The sequence below is a fragment of the Prionailurus viverrinus genome, chromosome D1 (assembly GCF_022837055.1).
Source record: "Prionailurus viverrinus isolate Anna chromosome D1, UM_Priviv_1.0, whole genome shotgun sequence".
Lineage (NCBI taxonomy): Eukaryota > Metazoa > Chordata > Mammalia > Carnivora > Felidae > Prionailurus > Prionailurus viverrinus.
Genome location: NC_062570.1, coordinates 54,380,792 through 54,408,224, shown reverse-complemented (window position 1 = coordinate 54,408,224; position 27,433 = coordinate 54,380,792). Strand labels below are relative to the sequence as shown.

General features: G+C 38.9%; 1 protein-coding gene across 2 annotated transcripts; it reads right to left on the bottom strand.

The window, feature by feature from the left end:
- Positions 1-432: 432 nt before the first annotated feature.
- Positions 433-27,185, bottom strand: ALG8 (ALG8 alpha-1,3-glucosyltransferase). Of its 2 annotated transcripts, none has more exons than XM_047823535.1 (13): positions 27,068-27,185; positions 23,313-23,391; positions 18,199-18,392; positions 15,404-15,513; positions 13,623-13,690; positions 10,988-11,114; positions 10,627-10,730; positions 9,809-9,929; positions 6,571-6,710; positions 4,855-4,994; positions 3,440-3,537; positions 3,052-3,124; positions 433-1,063 (listed from the first exon to the last, which is right to left on the bottom strand). In XM_047823535.1, exons 1-13 carry the CDS (start codon positions 27,160-27,162, stop codon positions 832-834), a joined length of 1,581 nt encoding a protein of 526 aa, XP_047679491.1. In that variant the 5' UTR covers positions 27,163-27,185; the 3' UTR covers positions 433-831. The 2 variants fall into 2 exon arrangements, with proteins under 2 accessions (XP_047679491.1, XP_047679492.1); XM_047823536.1 differs by lacking the exon at positions 27,068-27,185 and adding an exon at positions 26,751-27,014.
- Between the last annotated feature and the right edge of the window lie 248 nt (positions 27,186-27,433).

The following is a 27,433-nucleotide window of genomic DNA, read 5'->3' as shown; positions in this document are numbered from 1 at the left end:
GGCTGAATTTGAATGTGCAGCAGATATTCGGCAAACTGGGGTCGTGGATAAAAAGTGTGTGTGAAGGACTCTTCTAGAAGGGAGAGGGCATGGCCAGGCTGCAAAAACCACTTAAGTTTGTTCATATGACGAAAGTTTAAGAAGTGGCAGCCTTATCAAAACTGCAGAGCTTGCTGTTAGAATAAATGAACTGTACAAGATGTCCTTAACTCAGCGCAAGCGTTGATATGCTGACAGGCCAAACCAGTTCATTAAGTATTCACCCCCGGCTTTGTGAGTATTGTTATTGTATAATTAAAAAAAAAAAAAAAACCCAACAACAAAAACCACCTCTTGGAACAAGGTGTATAGAATGGGGACAGAACATCACCTGTTTGTGTGCACACGCCAGTAGGAAAATATAGGAGCGGACAATGATCCAGAACATTCTTGTTCAGAAATACAAAACAGCATTTTATTTCTATTTCCCTTAGCACATGATTCTAATTATGCTTTATGGCCTGACAATGGTCATCACAGGCTACAAATAATCATGTTGTTGGTAGACTCCCTGCTTGCTGTGAGCAAGCACAGCAGTCTGAATCATCTCAGATGACTTGAACAGGGCAAGGCGAGATTTGTTTCAAATGTGCTTCATTGCTTAGGGAGGATAAGTGGCTTCTCACCATGGTGACAATCACGTCGCTAGGCTGGGCAAGGCGAAGTTTAGAAGAATGGTCTTCCAAACAGAACCACTGAAATGAATGGTTCATGCCACCAGCAACTTTCTTCAAGTTCTGATTAATTTCCCATGAAATAATTGCTTGGAAGACATCCAAGCAGTTCCTTTATTCATTGTTTCTTTGTCTTGCTGGAAGGAGGGTCAGACAACACTGAAACATACAGTTTGAACCAAGCATATGTGATGCCGGCTGCACAATACACTGAGGTCAGTAACAAAGGGATAAAGGGGTACTTCAGCTTCCAGGAGGTGAAAGGGAATACAAATTCACAGAAGACTTCCAGAGGCCCCAAGCCAAGGAGGTAGAAAATTTCCAACCAATTAAAAAGAGGTTTTTCTTTTCTGAAGACAAAAGGAGAGAAAAGTCTCATTTTAAACAAGTCATCCTGGTTTAGCAAACATCTCTCAGCTGAAGCTTCCCACCTGCACCGTCCTGATGTGAATGATAGCCAAAGCCATTGTCAAAAGAGTGCATTCAATTTCACATTTAGAAAAAATGGAGAATGATATACCACTGCACTAGCTCAACAATCCAGATTTACCCAGTCATCATCTACCCATGCTGTCGCCTCAGTGAAGCTGCTGAGAGAACCAGCTCTGCATCTGGGGGAGGAAAGGGAGCTGGATGCTGTGACGCTGATGTAAAAAAATGCTACACAATAGGTAATTGATGGTTTTCAGGACGCTTTTGTTTTGGTAAAATAACATACAACTTGCTATTTAACCATTTTTAAGTATGCCATTCAGTCTAGTAAGTGTATTGATAGTGTTCTGCTACCAACATCACTATCCACTTTCAAAACATTTTCATCACCCCAACAGAATCTCTGGAAACATCAAGCAATAATCACTCCCCATTCCTCCTCCCGCACCTCTACTCTGTAACCTCTAATTTACTTTTTGTCTCTATGAATTTGCCTATTCTACAGCATTTATATAGTATTTGTCCTTCTGTGTCTGGCTTAGTTCACTTAGCCCATGTTTTCAAGGTTCATCCCTGTTGTAGCACACATCAGAACTTCCTTCCTCTTTCTGAGTGATCAGTACTCCACTGTATGTATACACCACCTTTTGTTTAGCCATTCATTTGCTGATGAACACTTGGGCTGTTCCCACCTTTTGGCACAGTGAATAAAGCTGCAATGGACACTGTGTACAAGTATCTGTTTGAGTTCCTCTTTTCAGTTCTTTTGGGTATATACTAACAGTGGAATTGCTGGGTCATATGGTGAGAACTGAGTTGTAATATAATTAAGTATATGAGGCTTATGGACATAATCAGATATGAATCATAAAGGAGCTTTAAAAAAATTATATGGATAACATTATATTAAGTTTAGAAGAGAAAAAATTCTACCCATAATTCTACAACAAGAATTTTTACATATATTTATTTAAAAATATTTTTTGAAGTAGGGGCGTCTGGGTGGCTCAGTGGGTTGAGCGTCTGACTTCGGCTCAGGTAGTGATCTCACAGCTCATGGGTTTGAGTCCCACGTCAGGCTCTGTGCTGACAGCTCAGGGCCTGAAGTCTGCTTCGGTTTCTGTGTGTCTCTCTCTCTCTCTCTCTCTGTCTCTCTCTCTCTCTCTGCCCCTCCCCCGCTGGCACTCTCTCTCTCTCTCTCTCTCTCTCTCTCTCAAAAATAAACATTAAAAAATTTTTTTAAAAATATTTTTTGAAGTTTATTTATTGATTTTGAGAGACAGAGAGAGCAAGCAGGGGAGGGGCAGAGAGAGAGGGAGATAGAGAATCCCAAGCAGATTCCGCATGTCAGTGTGGAGCCCAATGTGGGGCTCAAATCCCTGAACCATGAGATCATGACCTGAGCCAAAACCAAGAGTCAGACGCTTAACTGACTGAGCCACCCAGGCGCCCCTACATGTATATTAGCTTTATGCATCTATATTTATGTGGCTTTACTCATAATGCATATTTTACATTCTAATATTAAGTTTTCATATAAGGTTTTAATTTAAGTTAGGTAGTCCCTCCTCAAATAGTCCTTCAGTTAAAGACATGAACTATGTTGTCATGTCAGAGTGATGTGATTATGGGTAATTCGTCCCTAAAAAAATTCTGGCAGCTTTTTGGGCTCAGGTCATGATCTCATGGTTTGTAAGTTCGAACCCCGCATTGGGCTCTCAGCTGTTAGTGTGGAGCCTGCTTCACATCCTGTGTCCTCCTCTCTCTCTGTGCCTCCCCTGCTCGTGCACTCTCTCTCTCAAAAATAAACATTGAAAAAAAATATTTTTTAAAGGCTTAACGGACCATTTAGGAATAAACATTTCACAACAGCAAACATAATTTTAAATGTACTCTTTTGGGTTACCTGAATAGAGTCTTCAGTGAGGAAATACTATAGGTGGTAAATAGTAACATGAGTAAGATTTTAGTGGGAAGTTCTGTTAAAAGAAAAAAAAATACAGATGATAATTCAGTTGATCACAGAAAGATATATGATACTCAAGGCAATATAATAAGCACACTGGCACAGCTATATAGTGCTAGCAATGCTTTTTGAGCTTAATGATGCATCTTTGTGACATCTAAAGATACTGAGGATTAGGAACAAATTAGAGGTTTTATTTAAGAGCATGGAGGAGCTCTCTCCTTCCAAGAGATTTTAAGGTCATTTACATGAGATATATTGATCTCTAGGCCCTGATGAAAAAGGCATGGCAACCAAATCTCTCTCTCTAAAATAAAAAGCTGTTTACCTGGTGCAGTGAAGAGCAGAGGGAAGAGGGAATAATGTCCCGTTGTGGTCAGAATCAGAAAAATTGAAGCATCTCCTGCTTTTCCCACAGAAAGAAGGCTAAAAATAAAAATTCTTATAATAATTCCTTAAAACAACAACTGAAACTTACACTTGCAGCAGACAGCTTGAATAAACAGCATCTATTATTTCTAGCACTGGCTTATGCATAAGCTAACATACTGATCTTTGCTACAAGTCCAATGTAATTGAGAATATTAATTTCGTGGGAAAATTTAAGCAACTGATGGAAGAATGTACCACACTGAATTGGGGAGTATTGAAAAAGAGTCTTGCTTCCCTGAGTAACTGCCTTCCCCACAGGAAGGGACATGGTGGGACTAGGAGCTGCCTAGTCGTGGTAGCCAGGGAGACAGGACTTGGGAGTTTAATTTCCAGACCTGGAGCTCTTCTCTTGGGCAGTGCCCCATGCCTGATGGTGCTTAGTATGAGTTCTAATTAAAGACATTAGATGTTTTGCTCTATTTCTTAATTTGGAAACTCTACATTGCTGAATGAATCCAGACAAGCCATATACTGACGTGACAAATTTGCTTAAGCTTCCTTCAGAGCTTAATTTCTCTCAAGATTTAAGAAAAATCTCAAGGGAAAAAAAAGGCTAATTCTAATATCATCTTTCTATCAGGATTTAATTATATGCAAAATGGACACTACTGCATTTAATTTTTTTTAATTTTTAATTTTTTAGCATGGTACAGTGAAAAGATCATAGGAACCAGCATGATAACATTCAGGTTTAAGTCCTAACTGTGCTACTTGCTAGCTGTGTGGCTTTGGATAAGTCATTTAGACTCTCTGAGCCCAGTTTCTGTAGATGTTAAGACGGGATGATATCCATTTATCCTAATTACCTTAAAGGTTGCTGTGAGGCTCAAAAGAAAAAAAAAATGCAAAAAGAAAAAAACCCAACCAAACCCCTCTTCTCCCCACCAAAAACCACCTCAACAAGAGTTCTGCAAAATGTGAAGTTCTGTACAAATATTAAATTTTACTCCATAATGGACTCAATCATCACTCTAACAACACTTAACAAGAAACCATGAAATCTTATTTTCGCCAATGAGGTGACACCAAAGGCTATGCTTTTCTATACCATGCTGCCATTCAATATCCAGGTCTAACACCTTGTATCATGGTTCTTAATTGCTGTAGTACCCTTAACAAAAAACAGCAGTAACTGTGTGTGCATATTCCCAGGCCCAGCGATCCCAAGTTAAGCATCCCTGTCCTGTCCTAGTATAAATCTATTCCTGTACATCTTTGCCTTTGCCTATCCCACTGAACATGTCAAATGGAAAACAACAGGCTCATTACGAAATCTGCCAGAAGTGCCGGCTGACTGAGTTATGTGCTTACCTCATCGGGAGAACTGCAAGAAGTATGGCTTTTTCATGGACGTGCCACCCAAATAGGAAGGAGCTCAAGGCACAAAGAATTAGACATCGCAGAAAGCCTCTGGGCCCTTGGGGTTTAAACCAAAGACAGAAAACAGAGGGCTAGAAACAACAGGCAAAGATAAAACTTCAGTATCACTCAAAATAGGCTTTACAGAAACATTGTTCAGGCGAATACAATTTATATCATCTCTGCAAACCAGTACATCTTAGACTATTCTCCCTTACACTGGGTTAATTCATCACCATGTGAACATTCCACCAGAAGTTATAAAAAACTACACAGGGGGTGCCTGGATGGCTCAGTCAGTTAAGTGTCTGACTCCTGATTTCAGCTCAGGTCATGATCTCATGGTTGTGAAATCAAGCCCTGAGTCGGGCTGTGTGCTCACAGCACAGAGACTACTTGGGATTCTCTCTCTCCCTCTGACCCTCCCTGGCTCATGCACACTCCCTCTCAAAAACAAAACAAAACAACAACAACAAAAACTAAAAACCTACTCAGAAAACAAGGCTTTTGGAAATACATATTTAACTGATTAATATTAATTCTGTTCAGGGCACCTGGGTGGTTCAGTCAGTTGAATGTCTGACTCTTTACTTTGGCTCTGGTCATGATCCTGCAGTTTCATGACTCTGAGCCCTGTGTTGGGGGGGCTCTGTGCATGGAGCCTATTTAGGATTCTCTGTCTCCTTCTCTCTCTGTCCCTCCCCTGCTCACGGTCTCTCTCAAAATAAATAAATAAACTTTAAAAAAATTAATTCTGTTCATCAGAATTAATAATGAATGACTGATATCAGGTCAAACTACAAAAGTTCAAAAACATTTTGAGGCTAATAATAAATTAGATTTTACCATATTAATAAATACATACCTAGCTTTGTGGGCTGGATTGTAATTTATAATAAAACTAGGGCCTTCCATATGCAGCTTATGAGGCTGACGTTTTAGAAAGTTTTAGGCAGTTAGAACATGGGAACAAGTAGGCCAGCAGAACTTAATTACCCATCAGCACTGCCACTTAATTAAGCGAGGTCAGGTATCTTAATAGGTTTGATCTTTTAGAAACCAAAATTAAAACTGAGTATAATTAAAGTAGAATTGAGTTATTTATACTGAATGCCATTAAAATCATATCATGAAATTGAGAGCATCATGATCACAAACAAAAACAGCTATGAACGAAGCCTCTAACACCATCTGAGTCATGTTAGATTCAATGTTTGACACTCAAAGAGCCACTGTTGACTCTCTTAACTGATTGTCATCATCAAGACAAAATATCCACGCAGTCCAGGCAACTTTGGATTTTTGACCAGTTAGCCACGGATGAAAACAACAACAGAAACCTGGATGTTCCCACTACACACATTTTCCTTCTCCACAGTGCAGTCCTTGGCCCTTCCTCTCTGGGCTTTTCTTTTTTTCCCCTCAGATCATGAACAAATGATCTAACAGCCACAGCAAGGATCTCTCTTGCAGAGGTCGTACTAGTAATCTTTCCTTAAGGTGTTCAAAATTACTCTAAGAATTGCTCTGAAATACCTCAGTCTGCAGCAGGATGACAGCTATGGTATTTGTCCTATAGGTGGAAAAACCTGAAAGATGAAATTAACCAGCCACACAAAAGAAAAGCAGATAAAACTCAAGAAATGAGTACCGTGGGTGAATTCTTACCAATATGGCAATCAGAGTGCAGATGAGGGTGGCCAAGGGAGTCACTGAGGGAAGGACTGTGTGTTGGAACTGCTGAACCAAACCACTTGTCATTGAGGCCTTGGGAATTTTGTTGGGATCAAGAAGTTTCAATTCCAAACCTAGAGAATAAGTAGATATTTTGTTTTATTTTTATCAATATTTGGTCAACCAACTCCTCGAGAAAAAAAAAATCTACTAAATCTTATTGTTGCTTCAAGGTCGAGCTGTATTAAAACTCAACTCTGTACTATTATTCTATCTAAAATGCCTCTGGTCTTGAGATCATATGATGCAAAGCAGCTTTTTGCACTGGAACAGGGAATTCGTGCAGACAGTATGAATATCAATCTGCTCTCTCTCACCTCTAAAATGAAGCAGGCTTCTAAAATGCAAGTCTGACCATGGTCACATCCCAGCTTGGAATCCTTCATTGCCTATAAAGTCCATATTCCCAAGCACGGCATAAACTGTCTTCCATGATCTAGCCTCTTCCTCTCCAATCTCATATCCTCTGCTTGATTAAATGTGGCTTGGCCACAATGAATTGACATAGCACTCTCCACACTTGTCCCCTTAGCTTAGAATGGCCTAAGCACTTCTCTAAGTTAACTCCTAATTCACTCCCTCATCTGAGAAATCTTTTAAATAAAAAAGTAGAGCTGATTTTCTTGTGGGCTAGGTACACACATATGGACCCTGTACATGTCTCTATCTAGTGTTCACCCCACTGCCCTGTATCTGTTTATGCACTCATTTCCTCCACTGTATTGGATTTCTTAAAAGCAGAAATGATGATTAATCCATTTTTATCCCCAGCACATACGTGTTCAAGGAATACTTATTAGATGACCAAGTCTGAGGATGATGATGCAAATCCCATCCCAAACAAGCTAATAGGACAGCCAAGGACAGTCTGAGCACGGCCTGGTAGTAGACAAGGTCTACTGAAAATCAGTGAAATATGGGGAGGTGTACACTACCAAATTATTTTGTATTCATTAACCTCTTTCCTTTTCCCTTCAATCTGATGAGTCTCTCTTAAAGCTACCGCCACTGACCAAGACAGCTTTTTTTTTATATATTAAATATAATTTGTTGTCAAATTGGTTTCCATACAACACCCAGTGCTCATCCCAACAGGTGCCCTCCTCAATACCCATCACCCACTTTCCTCTCTCCCCCACCCCCCATCAACCCTCAGTTTGTTCCCAGGATTTAAGAGTCTGTTATGGTTTGCCTCCTTCTCTCTCTGTAACCCCCCCCCCCTTTCCCTCCCCCATGGACTTCCGTTAAGTTTCTTAGGATCCACATGAGTGAAAACATATATCTGTCTTTCTCTGCCTGACTTATTTCACTTAGCATAATACTCTCCAGTTCCATCCACGTTGCTACAAATGGCCAGATATCATTCTTTCTCATTGCCAAGTAGTATTCCATTGTATATATTAACCACATCTTCTTTATCCATTCATCAGTTGATGGACATTTAGGCTCTTTCCATAATTTGGCTATTGTTGAAAGTGCTGCTATACACACTGGGGTACAAGTACCCCTATGCATCAGCACTCCTGTATCCCTTGGGTAAATTCCTAGCAGTGCTATTGCTGGGTCATAGGGTAGATCTATTTTTAATTTTTTGAGGAACCGCCACACTGTTGTCCAGAGCGGCTGCACCAGTTTGCATTCCCACCAACGGTGCAAGAGGGTTCCCATTTCTCCACATTCTTGCCAGCATCTATAGTCTCCTGATTTGTTCATTTTAGCCACTCTGACTGGCGTGAGGTGATATCTCAGTGTGGTTTTGATTTGTATTTCCCTGATGAGGGGTGACGTTGAGCATCTTTTCATGTGCATGTTGGCTATCTGGATGTCTTCTTTAGAAAAGTGTCTATTCATGACCAAGATATCTTTGAAGAGGCAGATATATAAGATAACGTACAGCCTAGTTTTCTCACTCGGACAAGGAAAGTGGCCCTTATACCTCATACCATGATGGTTATTTAAGGTTTTTGAATATAAGTGTTAAGAAATTCCTTGTAAGAGTCCTTGGACATCAAGGCTGGATTCACAGTGGGTGAGGGATAATACCAAATTATGATTTCCTTTAAGTATGCACCAAAACAGTGACAGCAGCTACTTGTGCCAAGAGCTTTGTAGCCATTACTTTCAGACCCCTGAGGCACAGAGAGATGTATAACTTGTCCAAAGTCACACAAGTGATAGGTGGTAGAATTAAACTCAGATCTGTCTGGCTACAACGCCCCTGCTACTAACAACCTAGCATTTTTTTATTATTGCATGTTTCTTACAACATAGTGCATTGGTGCAGTTACTTACATTATCCTCTTATTATACTCACTAGAAGAATCAAGTGACTTGAAGAATGCCACAGAGCCACTCATTTATGCAGGTAGGCCTCCAACCAAATCATCAGACTCTAGATCAGGAATTGGCAAATTCTACCTTGAGGGCCAAATCCCCAGCCTGTGACTAATTTTTGCATAGCCCGAAGCTAGGAAGAGTTTTTATATTTTTCAAGGTGGTAAAACAAACAAACAAAAACACCTTATGTGGTCTGCCAAGCCTAAACTATTTACTATCTGGCCCATTTTTTTTCAGACAAAGTTTACTGACCTTTCTCTTGATCCTCCCCATTTCCCATTAAGCTAGGCTATATTCACAAACTACTGTGAGTTATTCTAGAGTGAATTATTTTCAGTAGAACCATCTTAAGATATACATTATTATTATTATTATTATTTTATCACAACCCAAACTTAAAAGCCTAGCCTAGGTTTCCCATTTCTTCTCATCTCATGCATGACTATCATTTTCCTTACTGATAGAACACCTAGAGTCACAGCTTACACAGTCTTCTTTCCTTCTGCACACATTTAAGTTTAAAAGCAGAGTTAACTGCTGAATAACATTTTACTCAAGGCAAAAATTACCTTTTAAAAATGTCTAAATGTTGTATTTTTTTTTCCAAAGCAAAGGATCAACCTCATTGCCACAAATGGTTTTTATAAGGAACACAGCCTGTCTACTACACTGAAACCTTAGTCCCTAGAACTGCTCCCCTGTTTATTCTGAAGACTGAAACACAAGGCCGGAGAACAAACAGTTCAGCCACATTCAAAACACAAAGCAGGATTTTCCATTTCTCAGTATGACTTGTCCAAATCCATCGTCTAAGTAAGAAGGCTGGCTACTATACCGATGATGGAGAGCACTTTGTCCAAAGCATTGTACAAAGCCCAGAAGTTTGGAGCCCAATATGCATGGCAGAGGCCTCTCTTGAAAGGGAAGAGTCGGGACAAGACTTGAGGCAGTTGGTTCTGTAGAAAAGAGATTAAACAGTGACCGATCTTTTCCAAATGCAAAAAGAGAACTAAAGAACCATCTGTGACATAGCGTGTAGAAAGTTCTAGTCCTTGTTCCCTCAAGTAGTTGTGTGATCCTGAGCAGTTCACAGAACCTCCTCTTGTCTAACCTACTCATCTGTTGAGTGGGACAAGATATGCTGAATACCAGTCCAGTACTGCTATGAGACAATTATAATAAGGGAAGAATTTACGAGCTGCAAAGGAGGAGACCCCAGGGTGAGGGAAAAAGGGGAAAATGAAAAATATTCATCGAACATCTATAATATTCTAGGCACTTTGAATGTTGTCAGTGAATGACTATGCAACACCATTAGTATTGATTTTGGAGTTACAAATAAATTATCACAAGTAAGCAAATGAGCAAATAAGGAAATCTGCAAACAATGATCATCAATTCTGTGTGTAAGTGTGTGTGTCTATGTGTGTGAAAGACATATAGTTAAACATGTAAACATACAGATACGTATTTGAATATGAACCAAAATGTCTGAAAGAACACCATTCTGTCTTTGGGGAGTCATACTGGGGAAGAATCAGAAAAAAGTAGATTTGCTTCTTTTATACATTCTTTGTTTTATTATTTTTTTCTAAACAGCAGCAGCAACAACAAAAAACATGTATTACTTAATTTAAAAAATAAAGGACTTACCAAGGCTAGGAAGGGACCCAGTGAAAGAGCAGAAACTAAAAAAACAATCAGTCCTAGAGAAATAACACGGACAAAGCTGAAACTGTTCCATCGGATGGATCCATCTACAGAAAAGGAACATTACCGTTACCAGGAGCATGGAAAACCATAACTTATACAATGTGCTAAAACCAGAAGTATCCCCTGATAGCACACCAACCTTCATGATGTGACAAGAGCACAGAAAAGTCAGAATGGTCAAGGGTTTATAGGATCAATAAACGAGAGATATCTGCTGTGCCTCATAAAATCCTCTCATGAAGCAAGCTACCAAATCAAGGAAAAAGAAAATAAAGGTTTTGTTATTGTCACTAAAACTTGCCTGGTTTATTTGCAGTGAAACAGTAAGACCGTAGCAGGTATACACCATAAGCCGGGGCTACATAGAGGTAGATGTGCTTGAAGTGTAGAAGAACAGCAAAGAGAAATGCTCCTTCCATATGCCTTTTCTAGGAGATTTAAAAGGGAAATATCACTTTAAAATTCAGGGTAAACTAAATGTAGTAATGTAGTATCCTGGTTGGATCCTGGAACAGAAAAATAACATTAGTGGAAAAACTGGTGAAATCTAAGTGCAGCACCAATGTTGATTTTTTAGTCTTTTTTTGTTTTTTAAGTTTTAATTTTAATTCCAGATAGTTAACCATACAGTGTTATGCTGGTTTTAGGTGTACAATAGTGTTTTTTAGTCTTGTTGAAAGAATGAACATTGAAAGTGTCATAGTTATGTAAGATGGTGACATGAGGGGAAAATGGGTGAGGGGCACAAGGACTCTCTGTACTATCTTTGTTAACTTTTCTATAAACCTAGGACTATTTTTAAAAATTAAGTTTATTAAAAAATAAAAAAACCCTGGAGACTGGTTGCATAACAATGTGAATATACTTAAAACAATACTAGCCTGTACACTAAAAAAATGGTTGATAGTTAATTTTATGTGTATTTCAACACAATTTAAAAAATACATATTTTAAAATCTATATTCTGACATGCTTAATGAATGAAATCATCTGGGATATGTTTCAAAATAATCTTGTGTGTGTTTGTGTGTAGATCACTGTGCTATTCTTATTTTCTCTACTTTTGTATATGATTTAAATTTGCTATAATAAAAAGGTTTTAAATTTCAGGCAAATATTCTACATGCAATATAAGGAGAAAACAGGCAAGTGATTCTAGTTAGTTTTTATACTGAGCCTAGTTCATTACTGCAACAAATATTTATTTAATACTAAGCTTGATGCTAAGGTACAGGACACATTATCATAAAAACACACCCCAATGCTCCTTAAAGATCTGAAGCCCAGAGAATTCAATCACCCTCATCCCCTGGACCTGGGGATGAGAGTATGAAAGAATACATATGATGTTATGCTACCAAAGAGCCACCTAAATCTGGTGTTATAGATCAGGTAACATATAGTAGTATCAGGCTGAAGGCACCAAGTACAGTACTTGATCCTAACAAACTACCTACAAGAACTAAAGGCATTCTGATTTAAAACAAATAAACAACAACAACAAAAAATCCCCAAGTTGACTATAACTAAATAAATCTGAATTCTACCTACCTCACAGGAATTTGGGGATCAAATGAGATAATGTTCCTGTGGTTCAGGAAGGAAGCTGCCAAAGGGGCCATGAAAGGCCAGGTTCCTTCTCTCACTGTCTCATCAGGGTGTGCTCTAGAATAGATGAGTGAGGAATGATCAGGAAAAATAATGGGTTGTTTCCAGATCTCTGATCACCGCTTTTTCAACTTAAGATTCAGAGAAGGTCAGGGGCGCCTGGGTGGCGCAGTCGGTTAAGCATCCGACTTTAGCCAGGTCATGATCTCGCGGTCCGTGAGTTCGAGCCCCGCGTCAGGCTCTGGGCTGATGGCTCAGAGCCTGGAGCCTGTTTCCGATTCTGTGTCTCCCTCTCTCTCTGCCCCTCCCCCGTTCATGCTCTGTCTCTCTCTGTCCCAAAAATAAATAAACGTTGAAAAAAAAAATTAAAAAAAAAAAAAAAAAGATTCAGAGAAGGTCTAGCTAAACTTTATTTAACAATCATTCACTGAATGCCAATTATGCTCTAAGTGCTACATGGCTTTTTATGGTTAAAAGACAAAAACTTATCCAGACATTTATAGTTGACAAAGAATTTTAAAGCAGATTATCAAATTTGATCTTTCCAAAGTCCCTGTGAGGTAGGGGGCCCCCATTTTACAAATAAGAATGTAAGAAGAGGTACATTTCATTTTATGGATGCAAAAACTGTGGCTGAGGGGGCTAAATGACTTACTTTCGGGTAATGGTTCCCAAACCTGACTGTGAATCAAAATTCCCTATAAATTCCTAAACGCCAGTGCTAAGGATTCTTATCCAGCATACAGAGAGGTGACCCCAAAATATGAACTTCTGATTTCTTCCTCTATAAAGAGGAGGAAAATAATGACAATAATTTCATAGAATAGTTGTGAGGTTTACTCAATAAGATATTATATATAATGTACCTAACCCAAAGTAGCCAATGCATTTGTGTGAGCCCTGTCTGAGTCATACAGTTCATTAGGGTCAGTCAGGATTTCAACTCAAATCTTCTGATTCCAAATCCCATACTTTCCATTACACTATGCTATATACTTCTGACGACGAAACCCCACCATCAGTTATTATATTGTAAAAACTGGAGACTTCATTCCTAGGTAAATGATTCCAGCCAAATACAGCAACACAAGTTTATTTCAGGCCTGCCACCCTCTAACAAGTTTCTAGAGTCTATGCGTAAAAGGAAGAAAATTATTGTCAAAAGAGAAGATGGGATTTATGAGAAATATGCAATAAAATTATCTATAGTGCTTGACAATTCAAAACAGTTCATCAAATAAGTCTACCCATCACCAACTTATTGTTGCCTTTCAAAGCTCAAAGTCAGACTTAAGGGCAAAAATCTAATCAGCCTATTTTGTATTTACCTGAAATAATCGTGCAATGGAGAGTAGCATTAATCCAAATAAAAAACCATTGTACTGGAAATGAATATCTGGACTTAGATTAAGGAAAGACAACAGAGGATACCAAATTTAAGTTGAATTGTGCCAGCAGATTGAATATAAAAATGCAAATGCTTTCCTAATAGGTAAACTAAAGACAAAAATATTCCTCCAGTTTGAACTTCTCATAAATGTGTTTTCTATAAACAGAGTCAAACCTTAGACAAACTCTAATTAAAATGTATATAGTGCCTGGGAATGCAAGCTGGTGCAGCCACTCTGGAAAACAGTATGGAGGTTCCTCAAAAAACTAAAAATAGAATTACCCTACGACCCAGCAACTGCACTACTAGGCATTTATCCACGGGATACAGGTGTGCTGTTTCGAAGGGACACATGCACCCCCATGTTTATGGCAGCACTATCAACAATAGCCAAAGTATGGAAAGAGCCCAAATGTCCATCAATGGATGAATGGATAAAGAAGATGTGGTATATATATACAATGGAGTGTTACTCTTTTCAAAAAGAATGAAATCTTGCTATTTGCAACTACGTGGATGGAACTGGAGGGTATTATGTTAAGTGAAATTAGAGAAAGACAAAAATCGTATGACTTCACTCATATGAGGACTTTAAGAGACAAAGCAGATAAACATAAGGAAAGGGAAGCAAAATAATATAAAAACAGGGAGGAGGACAAAACAGAAGAGACTCATAAATATGGAGAACAAACTGAGGGTTACAGGAGTGGTTGTGGGAGGGGGGATGGGCTAAATGGGTAAGGGGCACTAAGGAATCTACTCCTGAAATCATTGTTGCGCTATATGCTAACTAATTTGGATGTAAATTTTAAAAAATAAAAAATAAAATAAAATAAATGTATAGAGTGCCAAGGATTATCTAGGGGATAAAAAAAAATTATGTTTAAGAAGAAAACCAGGAAACTTTCCCATGTTTTTTCTATCTTAAAGACCCAGCAGCTACAGGACAGGGAGTTTTCTGGTTTTGTTTTTTAAATTAGGGATGAGAAAGGAAGGGACCTAACAGCTACTGAAGGCCACTGGCATGCAGCACCCCCTCGTTTATAGTATATATACACAATCTTAGTAAGCCTCACGACGAACCTGTGAGGACATCAGAGCTCAGAGCCATTAATCTACACACGGCCTAAAGCTACTGCAATGCCATACCTAAGAGCTGAGTCCAGGTCAGACTTGAACCAAAGTGCGGGTGTTTTCCTCACACATGGCTACCTTTATGAAAACTGTAAAATATTAGGCTCCTGTCGTTAAGATTTTAGTTTCATTCGTATCTTCTGGATTTAAGAACTTTGCCTGTTAATATGTGGTAATCTAAGGTGGTAGAAGAGCATGAAGGTCTGCCTGGTCCCATATGTAACACTGAGACAGGCCCTTTCCTAGAAAAGGTATTTAGAATAATGTGTTCTAAAACTATGTAAGATACATGTATCTGATGAATCTAAAGACAGTTAACAAATCCCAGAATATTGCTTTACTGATGGTTTAACTGGTTCTTGAATATCACCACTAGCTTTTCAGAAACAAAGTGCTCTAAAAATCAGTGTCTGGTACAGTTGGGAGAACCCATAGAAACCACAGTTTTGGGAACCCACGGACCCACCCCACACCCATTCTCAAAAGCAGCTCACATTTCAGAATTACCACCAAAGAAATAATTAATCTCATACTTAGTATATATCAGAGTAAGTAAGGGAATAGTGCAGAAAACGTCAAGGATACGGTCCACGATTAACAACCCGAAGTTCCACAGCAGTAACACTGATAGAATAAACTTTGGCTTCTCTGTAAGTTCTTTACCTGCTTTTTTCCCATCAATGCATTTACAGCACCTACAGTGGAACACCAGGAAGGAAGCAGAAAGATCTTTTATCTTCATTAGAACATCACCATACCACTACAGAGTACACTCTGATACACTCAGACATATTTTATTAGCTATTCCTGATAAACTGTCCATGCTGTTCTTGACTGCTTAAAAAGGTGACAGCAGAAACAAAGACCTCAGGGTCAGTTCCGTGTCTCTTTTTCAGCTCTGCTGATTTGAAACAGTCTTCATTTAGTAAAATGAAAAATAAACAAACAGCCACCATAAACTCAAAGGGAAGGATTTTGAAAGTTGAGAGGGCACACACTATTTAGTCCTGAAGTGTAAAAAATGCAGACCATACCTGAAACTAATATAACAGTGTAACATTGTATATCAACTATAATAAAAAAATGCAGACCAGAATAATATGGTACTCTAAATTATATATCATAGCAGCCAAATTAAAAATAGAGCCACGAGGAGCACCTGGATGGCTCAGTTGGTTAAGCGTCCGACTCTTGATTTTGGCTCAAGTCATGGTTTGTGGGTTCGAGCCCTGCATTGGGCTATGCCCTGACAGCACAGAGCCTGCTTGGGATTTAATCCCTCCCTCTCTCTCTACTGCTCCCCTACTTACTCTCTCTCTCTCAAAAATAAATAAATAAACATTTGAAAAAAAGTAAAATGGGGTGCCTCAGTGGCTCAGTTGATTAAGCTCCAACTTTGGCTCAGGTCATGATCTCACGGTTCATGAGTTTGAGCCCCATGTTGGGCTCTGTGCTGACAGCTCAGAGCCTGTAGACTGCTTCAGATTCTATGTCTCCCTATCTCTCTGACCCTCCCCTGCTCATGCTCTGTTTCTCTCTCTCAAAAGTGAACATTAAAAATAAATAAATAAATCCTATCAGATCTAACATCCCCTTAAAAAAAACAGAGCCACAAACTCATAGCTCCTGATTGTCCAAATAATTTTAAAAACATTTATTAAAAATGTGTATCATTTAAAGGTCAAGATCTATTATTAAATGACAATAGCAAATGAAAAAAATTATGATCCTATTTTTATTTTATAAAAATTATATTCAGACATAGAAGAGAGAATGAAATAATATATAGCAAAATGGTGATGGTGATAGCTGTAAATGGAGGAGTATGGGTCACTTCTACTTTGTGTACATGTGTGGTTTCCTGTTTTCCAAAATTTTGACAACGATGTATAATCCCAGAAAAAGGATTTTAAAAAATACGTCTGAGTATCGGCAAATTGCAGAAACAGAAATCTAAGCCTAAAAAAAGAAACAGACCATAAAGATGCAATTAAAGAGGGGTTAGCAAAAGGTGTTCTGCTTTTCCTCCATGGAGCCCATTTCCTCAACAGAGACAGTAACCTTACAGGGTAATTGAGAAAATTAAGTAAGTTACTGTCTATACTTTGTGCCTGGTTCTGGGAACTGGGACATAGATCTCAACAATTTATATCTTATTTAACTGTTCCTTCTACACTGTAGGTAGAAATGAATTCTATTCCCTCTTCCTTCTGCTTATATGCCTTCTCTAGGAACTTCAATTCAACCATTTTGAGTTTAAAGGAGTACATCACAACTCACCTTCCCTTCCAACTCTTGCTAGGTCATAAACAGATTGAATGTTAAGGGGTCAAGTGGGAACTACTCCTTGAGAATGAGCAGGGGTTAAAACATTGCCAAGGGACTCTTGCTTAAATGGGGCAGGGGTTCAGTGTAGAGGGCCTCACAAATAGAAATGATCCATTTGTGACAAGGGTCATGAAGGGACACAGCTGGTGGTCTGTCACATCATACCAGCAGGCTTAATAAAGTATTGGGACAGAATAGGAACCAACATTAACCGAGAACTTACTACTTACAAGTCACTGTGCAAGACATTGTATATATGTCTATTCAACTAAAATTAATTTATAAGTAAAAGATGCAAAGCACAAAAATATAAAATATAAACATAACTTAAAATTACTGAAGAGTCTAAGGCGCCTGGGTGGCTCAGTCGGTTAAGTGTCAGACTTCGGCTCTGGTCATGATCTCATAGCTCATGTACTGAGAGTTCAGAGCCTGGAGTCTGCTTCCAATTCTCTCTCCCTCTCTCTCTGCCCCTCCCCCCTGCCTGTGCTCTGTTTCTCTAAAATGAATAAAGGTTAAAAAAAATTTTTAAGTTAGTGAAGAGTCTTCATGAAGGGAAGAGTCCAGAAACAACAACTAAAAGCACTCAGTAAGGTTTCCTGAGTTTACTAGAATGGACACTCCATTGGTGGTCAGCACAATGAATATGTGTACACGAGTGTGTGTGCTGTATGTATGTGTGTGTATATCCTAAAGAATAGGGTAGGTCACAGAAACCTCTGGGGGCCGGTTACAAGAAAGGAAAGAAAAGCATATGGAGCCATTCTGAGCAGGAGAAATGGTCATGGAACTCTACATGAGACTACTCCTCAGAATACTCACAATCTCTTGTTCTGCCTCTGCCTTGTAATCCTACCTCATTCCCCATTGTCTTCCACAAGATATAGCTAGACTACCTACTGTAATTACTCACTGTACAGTTTAAAACACAGTAACAGAGTTCAGAACTACATGTGAGCTTTGTTTCTCTCAAATGAAGAACCAGTTAATACTACTTAATATTGTATTATGTCCTCAACACCTTCCACACAAAATGACATTCTCAGACTTACTCGTGGACAGCATACACAAAGAGTGCATCTGTAAAGATGACAGAAAATCTCTGGAAAAGTAAGGTTCTCGAGCTGGAATAGTTCAGATTACGGACATTCAGCATCTCTTGATCAAAATATTTGGCAACATGTGACAGGGCATACTCAAACCATGCAAAAAAAGGCGGATAATCCAAGGTCCATTCTGAAGTTGCCTGTAAAAATCAAAAAATAGAACATATCCTAAATAACTGAATAAACAAAGTGGGTGTAAAGACTGAAAATCCTCACTCTCTAGTCTTTAAAAAAGCACATGAAATAAAATTGCATTCAAAATATGACCTGGGGTGCCTGGCTGGCTCAGTTGGAAGAGTGTGCGACTCTTGATTTTGGGATTGTGAGTTCAAGTCCCACAATGAGTACAGAGATTAAAAAATTAAATAAATGATTAAATTATAGAGTAATTTCTATGTAAGACTGAGCAGACCACCAAAACCTGGTTCCTAAGTTATTTAATAATGGTCTTCAATTTTCCTTAAATAGAATTAACTATATTTCAAAGAAAATTAATGAAACTTGCAATAATAACCTTGGTTCTGACATGGTGCTACTCATCTAAATATAAAAAGGGAGCTATGGTATAACAAATGATTCACTAGCTTGGGTTCAAGTTCTGTCTCAGAGACTCAACTTCTCTATTCCTAAAATGAGGTATTGTGAGGGTTAATTGATATAATACATATGAAACACAGTTATGAATGACAAAAGATAACACAAATGCTATTTATCTTTTGTTCTTATAGGTTATCAGATACTGAGATTAAGAGAGCAAAAGTCACTCCTTGCCATTTCTGTATTCTGAACCTTTAGTAAGTGCCTGATATATTAAGTATGAAAAAATCATTAGTTAAATAAATAAGCAATCACTAATGAGTAAATGAAAATACAGATCATATGAAATAGTATATGAAATATATAACTTCAGGTATTATGTTTTGTTAGATTACTCTAAGTCTCCATTTCCTCACCCAAACAACAGGGATGTACCTACCTCATTACTGCATTAAATTTTACATACACATTTCAAATACTATTTACATAGTATTGAACCAGAAACAAAGTGTCCGTAAATATTATTTATCATTTAAAAAATTATTGCTATCACCATAGGATGTCCCTAAAACTAAACTCAGACCTTGCACCTCTAAGAGCTCAGATGGTAATAATAATCTCCCTACTCTGTATTTGTTGCTCTTTTCAATGGGAAATTCCTCTCCTTCTGGAATTGCACTGAAGGTTCACTGGGTACTAAGTGGGTGCTCATAGGGACTACTATTTAGGGTCGCTCTGTGGTATAAAATGAGGTGAGAGAGACTCTGACAAACTACTTGTTAGCTCTTTGTTCATGGTAAGGCTAAATGACAATTTTGGGTCCAGACAAGAAGTAGCTTGTTTCCTCCCCCTGCAGGTACCAACATGTAGAAAGCCTCAGATCTGAGGCAAACCCAGAGGCTGTATGTCTTAAGCACTCAGGCTATGAACCCACCCATTAAATTCTCTATGAAAAGTTCCTCCCTAATCCCAAGTTTCCAATGGGGAGTGTAAACAAGATGAGCTATTAAATTGGAGAAAGAAAAGTTAGAAATTCTATTTTTTAATTTCATCCTGTTTAATGTCTACTTTTAATAGTATATTAATAAGGCAGTACTTTTATAATTTATAAATAAACTCACATGGAGTAGTAAATGATTAAAATGTTTTCTTGCGGGGTATCTGGGTGGCTCAGTAGGTTAAGCGTCCAGCTCTTGATTTCAGCTCAGGTCATGATCTCACGGTTTGTGAGTTGGAGACCTGCATCGGGCTCTGCATAGTGCAGAAGCTACTTGGGATTCTCTCTCTCTCCCTCTCCCTCTGCCCCTCCCTGTATGTGCTCGGTCTCTCAAAATAAATAAACTTAAAAAATTTTTTTTAAATGTTTTCTTGCTAGGGTATAGATATTTAAGAAACAAATTTAGAAATTACTGCTCCATATAATTCCAGGAAAGTCAACATCAACTTAAACTTTAACATCTGCAGTTCCCAGCTACAGTTTCTATGTCATAGTTCACTCTACCCTGAAAGAGCCATTTACTCTACAGAAGTGTAAAAGGTTTTGTCCTACTTTACCTTATTTGGAACATTTATTACTTTAAATAAAATGGGGAATAGGAAAAGCATTGAAAAAAACTGGGAGGGACAGGTGCTGCCTGGGAGATGGCCATTTTTCCAAAATAAAATGTCCCTGTCGTTTCTTTGCTATTCCCAATTCCATACCACTCAGAGGCTTTCTACACGCTGCTCCTATTCCCCACACAAAGACTTTCCAAATCTAGCTGAGAAGGTTCTCTGGACCTCAAGGATTTCCATCTGGGCCATTTTCTTACCTCAACAGTTTTGGGGAAGCCAGTTAGGCTATTAGCTATCATTTCCTCCCAAGTAAACAGTTCCATCACTTAACTAATATTTGGCAGAAGTGGAACTAAAATCTGGGGCTTCTGACTCCAAATCCATTAGCTCAGTAAGCTAGTACAACAGAGCTGTAGAGAGCAAGATGGAGTCACTCATGTCAAGCAGTAGCTCATGTCAAGTAGTGTGGTAAGCAGCCAAGGGCGTTGCAACTAAGACCATATATCATGAAACCAGAACATGCTGACAACTCCCAGAACTGATAACCAGCAGAACCAGAAGAAGCCTGCAAAGACCCACTGACCCTTTCACTGTATTCAACGTCTGGAGAGTCTGACAGTTTGCTGCAAAAGTCCTCCCTTTTTAAAGGAGCTTAATCAGTCTTGGGTCTTTGCAGGCTTCTTCTGGTTCTGCTGGTTATCAGTTCTAGGAGTTGTCAGCCTGTGCTGGTTTCATGATATCTGGTCTTAGGTGCAACGCCCTTGGCTGCTTACCACACTGCTTAATATGAGCAACTCTATCTTGCTCTCAAGAAGAGCTATTTCTTCAGATATAGAAACATCTAACTTCACGGCGCCTGGGTGGCTCAGTTGGTTAATCATCTGACTCCTGATTTCAACTCCGGTCATGATCTTAGGGTTTGAGAGTTTGAGACCCATGTTGGGCTCTTCACTGATGGCACTGGAGCCTGCTTGGAATTCTCTTTCCTTCTCTCTGCCCCTCTCCCACTCACGTGTGTGCATGCACATGCTCTCTATCTCTCAAAATAAACCAATAAACTTTAAAGAAAAAAAAAGAAATATCCAACTTCTTCATATGAAGATTCAAAACAACTGTGTTCATTCCACAAGTATTTACTGTGGGTCTCTTTGGTGTCTTTCCCAACCAGTCGACCAATCAATTTAAGCTGAAGCCAGAGCAGAAAGGTAGGTTTGAAGTCACAGTTAGGTAGTCCACTGCTCACATCTTCACTCTCCTTACCATGTCAAAGAGACCCTTCCAGACCTGACCTCATGTGCCTCTCCAGCCTTATCCCCTACTGTGAGGTTCTTGTCTCATATAGTCAAGCCTTGCCCACAACTGAGTTTTGCTCCTTATTGGCTCTTGTGGTTATTTTTGAGCAGAGCAGGAAGAACAAAGAAGTATACCATTACAAGAATACTTTTTTTTTCCTTTAGTAAGCTCTATGTCCATTATCTGGCAGCAAACTGTCAGACTCTCCAGACGTTGAATACAGTGAAAGGGTCAGTGGGGCTTGAACTCACAACCCTGAAATCAAGAGCTGCATGCTCTACTGATGGAGCCAGCCAGGTACCACAAGAGTATCTTTTATATAAGACTCTTTTATCCAAAATAAATTGATAAAGAATACAGCTTTGGCCTAAATAGTGTTTTAGGAATCCTAAGTTAACAGACAGTGGTGAAGGTTATAGGAACAAATGAGAGAACGTCCAGAAAGAGTTACAGAACTGAAATTCTGTACCACAAAGAGAACCCTAGAGTACCAGCTGTTTAAAGGGTGTACAGATGAGGAAAAGTTAACAAAGGAGACAAGGAAGGAATGGTCAGAGAGAAAGAGAAGACAGGGGGCTGCCTTCTTAGTTACAGTCTAAGGGTCATGATATGAATAATGCTAATTCTTAATAACTCTTAATGTTTACTGAGCACTTCTGTTCCAAGCACTGTGCTAAGTATTATAAGCATCATATTCATTTCACTCTAATACTTATTATCATTTAATAGTTAGGGATGTTGAGGCTTTGAGAGGTCAAGCAGTTTGCCCACAGTCACTCAGCATGGGTGTTAGCTGGCAGAACGGAAAGTCACGGAGAGGTGGTCTGGAATCACAGCCCCAAACTCTTGACTGCTAGGCCACACAAAATGTCTTCTAGTGGATATGTATACATGCAAACTGAACTATCTTACACTAAAGCAATTACTTAAAGACCTTAGCATTCCTATCAAATACTTATAATGTTATTATGTGAGAAGAACTCGGTCCCTTAGGTCAATTGTTCTTAAGCTTTTTTGGTACAAAGGACTATTCTGATCTGACAACAAACAAACAAACAAACACCCAAAAAGCAACAATGAATTAAGAGAAAACTTTGCAGATTGTCTTTAAAAAACCTCCCTGCAGCAGAGTGCTATTTTTGATCAAGACACTTCTGAAATATCATATGCAACTTAGTAATTCATACCAGAAATAAAAATACATAGTTTTCAAAAATAATAGAAGAGAATGGTTTGTATATTATCAGAAACCTATATATCACATTTGATTATTTCTTTTTTCATAAATAGTGGGGATGGGCAGGATCTTAGAAATAATTCATTCCTAATCTTTATGTGCCAGATGAGAAACTAAGGCTCAGAGAAATGAAATATATTTTCTATGTTGTGACAGAGCCAGGCCTGGAATCTAATTATTCCTCTTTCCCAGTCCCAAATTCTTTCAAAAGGGGTGTGGCAAATATTATAATTTCTAATTTATTGTTTGGGAAACTCATTTTGAAGTACAGGGATTCCCTAATAGTGCCAGAGGACAGAACTGAGGAAAAAGTACAATTTTTATAAAGATTAATTAGAGCTATAATCACATGGAAAATTTCTGATATCAGTAAGGCTTATATGATTTCACACATCACTGTAAAAGACAATCCACCAAAAAAGTGAAAATTTAAACTTACCTCATAATACCACTGTGATACTGGCAAACTGTGAGTGATAGCAAGCCAGTTTCGGTGTACTTCAAAATCTGTGGAATGGCTATTCAAAGTAATCAGATGAGTAAAATGAGATTTTGTTACATTTATCAATTTCACATTTCTAAAATTATGCTTTTAAATGGACTAACACTCCTATACAGCCACAGTTCATGATCCTCTAAAAACACAAACAGGCATTACATAATCCTGAGACACCTCACTTATCTGAAGGCCAGACCTCCTTCTGGAAAAGTTGGGGATCTACAAGTAAGTGAAAAGGTTCTTGGAGTTATCTAAAGGGCTGGGCAAAATCCCATACTCTTTCTTAAGGGAGGTCCTCTGGCTATTGCTCAGAGGTCACTTACTCTTGTTCACAAAGAATTCTAACAATATTCATTATCTGGAAAATGCTTCACACACCAGCTAGAACTTCAAGGATGAGTAGGAGTTCATCAGATGGAGAAGGTGAGAAAAGGCCCCTGCCCTGCCTTTCCCATGTCTCCTAATTCCTCACTATGTGTAAATATAGTCAAGAATCTCTCCTGCAGGGAAAGAAACATTTTCTCTTCTACCCTTCCAAGTTCTGTAGCTGGTCTAAGAATTAAACTGACATAAGACAAATTTAACAGGAGAAAAAAAATCCAATTTTAATAATATATGTATTATTATCCCGAAAAGAGATGAGAAAGACATGAGGCTTAAACGGTGGCCAAATGATTAAGGCTTATATACCACCCTGAACTAAGGACAGGGATAGGAGCCTGGGGCTTCAAATGGGGAGAAGAAATTCAAGTGAGAAGATGTTTGGTGCACAAAGGTCACCCTGCCAGCAGATAAGTCAGGTGGAAAAGTGATCTCTGGTAACAGCTCTCTTTCTGGTACAGGCCCCCTTTCTCACATAAATTTTCCTTATAAAAAGGAAAAACTTACAAATCTTATTAAAAGGGTAACTTCTACTGTTTTCAGAGCTTCTCCTGTATCTGCAGTTTCTCCAAATAATCAGCCCCAAATAATCCTTATGGCAAAGAGACATATTTTGGGGTGGCATATTCTGTGCCTTTCTCCCCTCTTCAGAATAATTTTCTTTTCCCATTTGTCTACTGCAGTATTTCCCTTCCATGTCTTGAACAGCACCTGATATACAGACGGGCTCAACACATTCCTGTGGAGTTAACCACTCATCATCAAAGTCAACGAGTTCCACAACAAAACCCGATTAACACTTTCCAATGTTTTATACAACCTTTCCAGTGTCAGCTATCTCCTGAGTTTCCTAGCCAACTTTCATGGCTTTCCATTCCAATATTCATCAGGTAAACGCTGATGATCCCCTATGTTCAGTTCTTGGTCCTCTTTTTATGCAACTTACTCTACTCTGGACAATCTTATTCATTCTTATTGCTTCCATTATTAATGGTATAATGATGACTTCCAAACCACAGTACAAGCTTGATCTCTTTCCTGAGTTCTAGAGATAGGTATCTCCAAATTCTTGCTGACAATGTCCCCTTAATTTCCTTTGGATTCCTCAAAATCACAATTCAAAACTGAGCTAGCATTTTAATTTCTAAGTATATTCAGTAGTCAACAGAAATACATTTACCCATGTTTATCAAAAGACATGTACTGGGCGTGGTCTTCAGGCCTCCAATTACATGTCAATTCCTGAGACTTTCCTTGACACCCAATCTAAGTAAGTCTCCTTAGTTAGTCCCCTTATAGAATCCCATTCTTTTCCCTTATAACACTTTTTTTTTAATGAATTCATCTGTTTACTATAGAGATATAACACTATGTCAATACTAGGCACCATAAAATGTAAATACAATTACTGTCATAAACCTGGAAAGAACCTTTAAGGATTCAAAGTGGCTTTGTTTAGTTACCATTTGCATATAGTGCAGAGAAAGGTCTTCATGTTATTAGCAGTATGTACACAAGAGGTCCAAATTATGAGACAGATAAAAAAGTTGTGTTCTTTAAACACTGTTAAACTAAGTTTTGTAGTAACAGCCAGGTTTATCTTCCTTTCACTAACCATGTTCCCTGTTCAGCACATCATAACAAGAGCATAGTGAAGTGAATGACGAAATAAAACAATTTTGATACACTTGCACACAATACATTCTATTTATATGATTAAACATTTGATCATACAGTACTTTCCTACAGGATTACTGGCTAATTTTCTTCCTAACACTTAACACCAGTGTAGTTGTGTAATTACATATTTACTTTGATTTGTTGCTGGAACTGTTATCCTACTAAACTATACCCTTTATAGGATTAGTGATCATATCCATTTTGTCCTCCCCTGTAGTACCTAGCCCAGTACATGGTATACAAAAAGCAGTTAACAGTTTGTTCACTATATTTACATTTATCCTGTAATACCGTAATGCTGTAGTCCTTCCCTCTCACATCCGAGGGTTTTGCAGTTGAGAAGCAGAACATTAACTACAACTATATATGCTCTTAATCCTGGACTAAGAGCAGTATTGAAAGTAACAACCCTGAAGTAACTAAAGCAAGAAACATTACTTTATATACACAGATCTACAGTTAAAAAAAAAAAAAGAATTCCCTTTCACTCCGATTTGAAAGGAATTTCTTCATTTTAGAAAGATTTTTTTTTTCCAATTTGCTTTTAAAATGGAGATATGTTTCTTACTTATTTTCAGTTGCACAGAAAGTTCAACTGACCAACTCCTTTTTCTAAGTCCCTGTAAGTCATTTTGCTAAACCTACACACATTTCATTGCTTATATAATTACATAGACACATCAGTATAAATGCACACTCTATCCATACAGTTCTTCCACACCCAGCAGGATATCACCAAGAACTTGAACCAAATGATACCAGTAAACCAAAACCTAAACTGGGAAGGGGTGGGGAGACCTGGAAGGAAGGGAGAAAAGGAATGAAAGGATAAATGATGGGATAAGAGTTAGGAAGGATGAACAGATGGTGGAAGCTAATATTGAGTACCCACAGTATACATATTACTTGGTGGATACTTCCTAACTGGTTTCCATGCTTTCAGCCTTGCCCCTCTATTTTTCAAATAGCAATCTAATCCTGTGTGATCTGGCCACTGTCCACCTCATCCTGTGCCATTCTCCTCCTCCCATCATGCTCTTCAGCAACAAGGGTCACTTTCTGTTCCCAGAATGCTCTTGAGTTTTTTTTCCTACCACAGGGCATTTACACTTATTCTCTCCTATGCTTGAACTGATTTTTACATGGCTTATTCTCTTTCATCCTTCAAATTTTAACTCAAACATCACCTCCTAAAAGAGGGGTCAAGCCTTGACCTGTAGTCAATTTCTTGTATACATCCTATCACAATCTGAAACATTCGTTTTTGTCTGCCCCCACTAATCTATTGAGGGCAAGAATCAGAAATGTCTTTCTCACCACTGGATCTCTAGTGCCTAGCCCAGCAGACAACTGTTAAATACAGCTGAACGAATGGTGGAGGTGAGTGTTCTTAATCTGCATATTAAGGATGAAGACCCAAGGCTTAAAAACATTTAAGTCAGTCAGCGCCTAGCCCAGCCATCCAGGGCTATGATCTAGTTCTCAGGTCAAGTAACAATCAATCGGCGGAGCGGGAAGCTTAGCAAAAGCATAGCGGAGCCTACAGGAGCGTTCAAGTTCCCTTTCCTCCTCCCACCCACGGGCATCCTCGCTTCTCTCTCCCGCTTTGACCAACCGTGGTGCGGGTCCCTTACTATGTGGGGATGAGAAGGCATTTGAGGAGAGTCACCCCGAGCGCCAAAGCCGAAAACCAATTGCCACCACCCATCGCAATTCCGAGAGCGGCCATTACTGTAGCGGCCGGCGCTTTCAACCAACTGGATCCACATCCGGGCTCCCGCGCATGCGGGAAAGGCCGTCTGAGGCGGTGCCTAGGCCGCTGCGCGCATGCGCTCAGCCAGTCCGGCCGTGGGACTCTAGTGCTGTGTCATTTAAACCTCCCGCTAACTGTCCTTTCACCGCCCCGTCTCACACCAGGGCTCGGCAGGGCGTGACAGTGTCTGCGCGGATTTCTTACGGCGACAAGTTAAGTTGGCGACAAGTTTAAGTTTCGTTAGCTG

Excerpts from the sequence above, each read along its gene's own strand:
- ALG8 (XM_047823535.1), bottom strand. The coding sequence starts at position 27,162 with ATGGCCGCTCTCGGAATTGCGATGGGTGGTGGCAATTGGTTTTCGGCT. Across the intron at positions 13,691-15,403 it reads CGGGTTGTTAATCGTGGACC|ATATTCATTTCCAGTACAAT; the intron begins GTATCCTTGACG and ends ATCTAAGTCCAG. Across the intron at positions 10,731-10,987 it reads TTTCACTGCAAATAAACCAG|ATGGATCCATCCGATGGAAC; the intron begins GCAAGTTTTAGT and ends CCTTTTCTGTAG.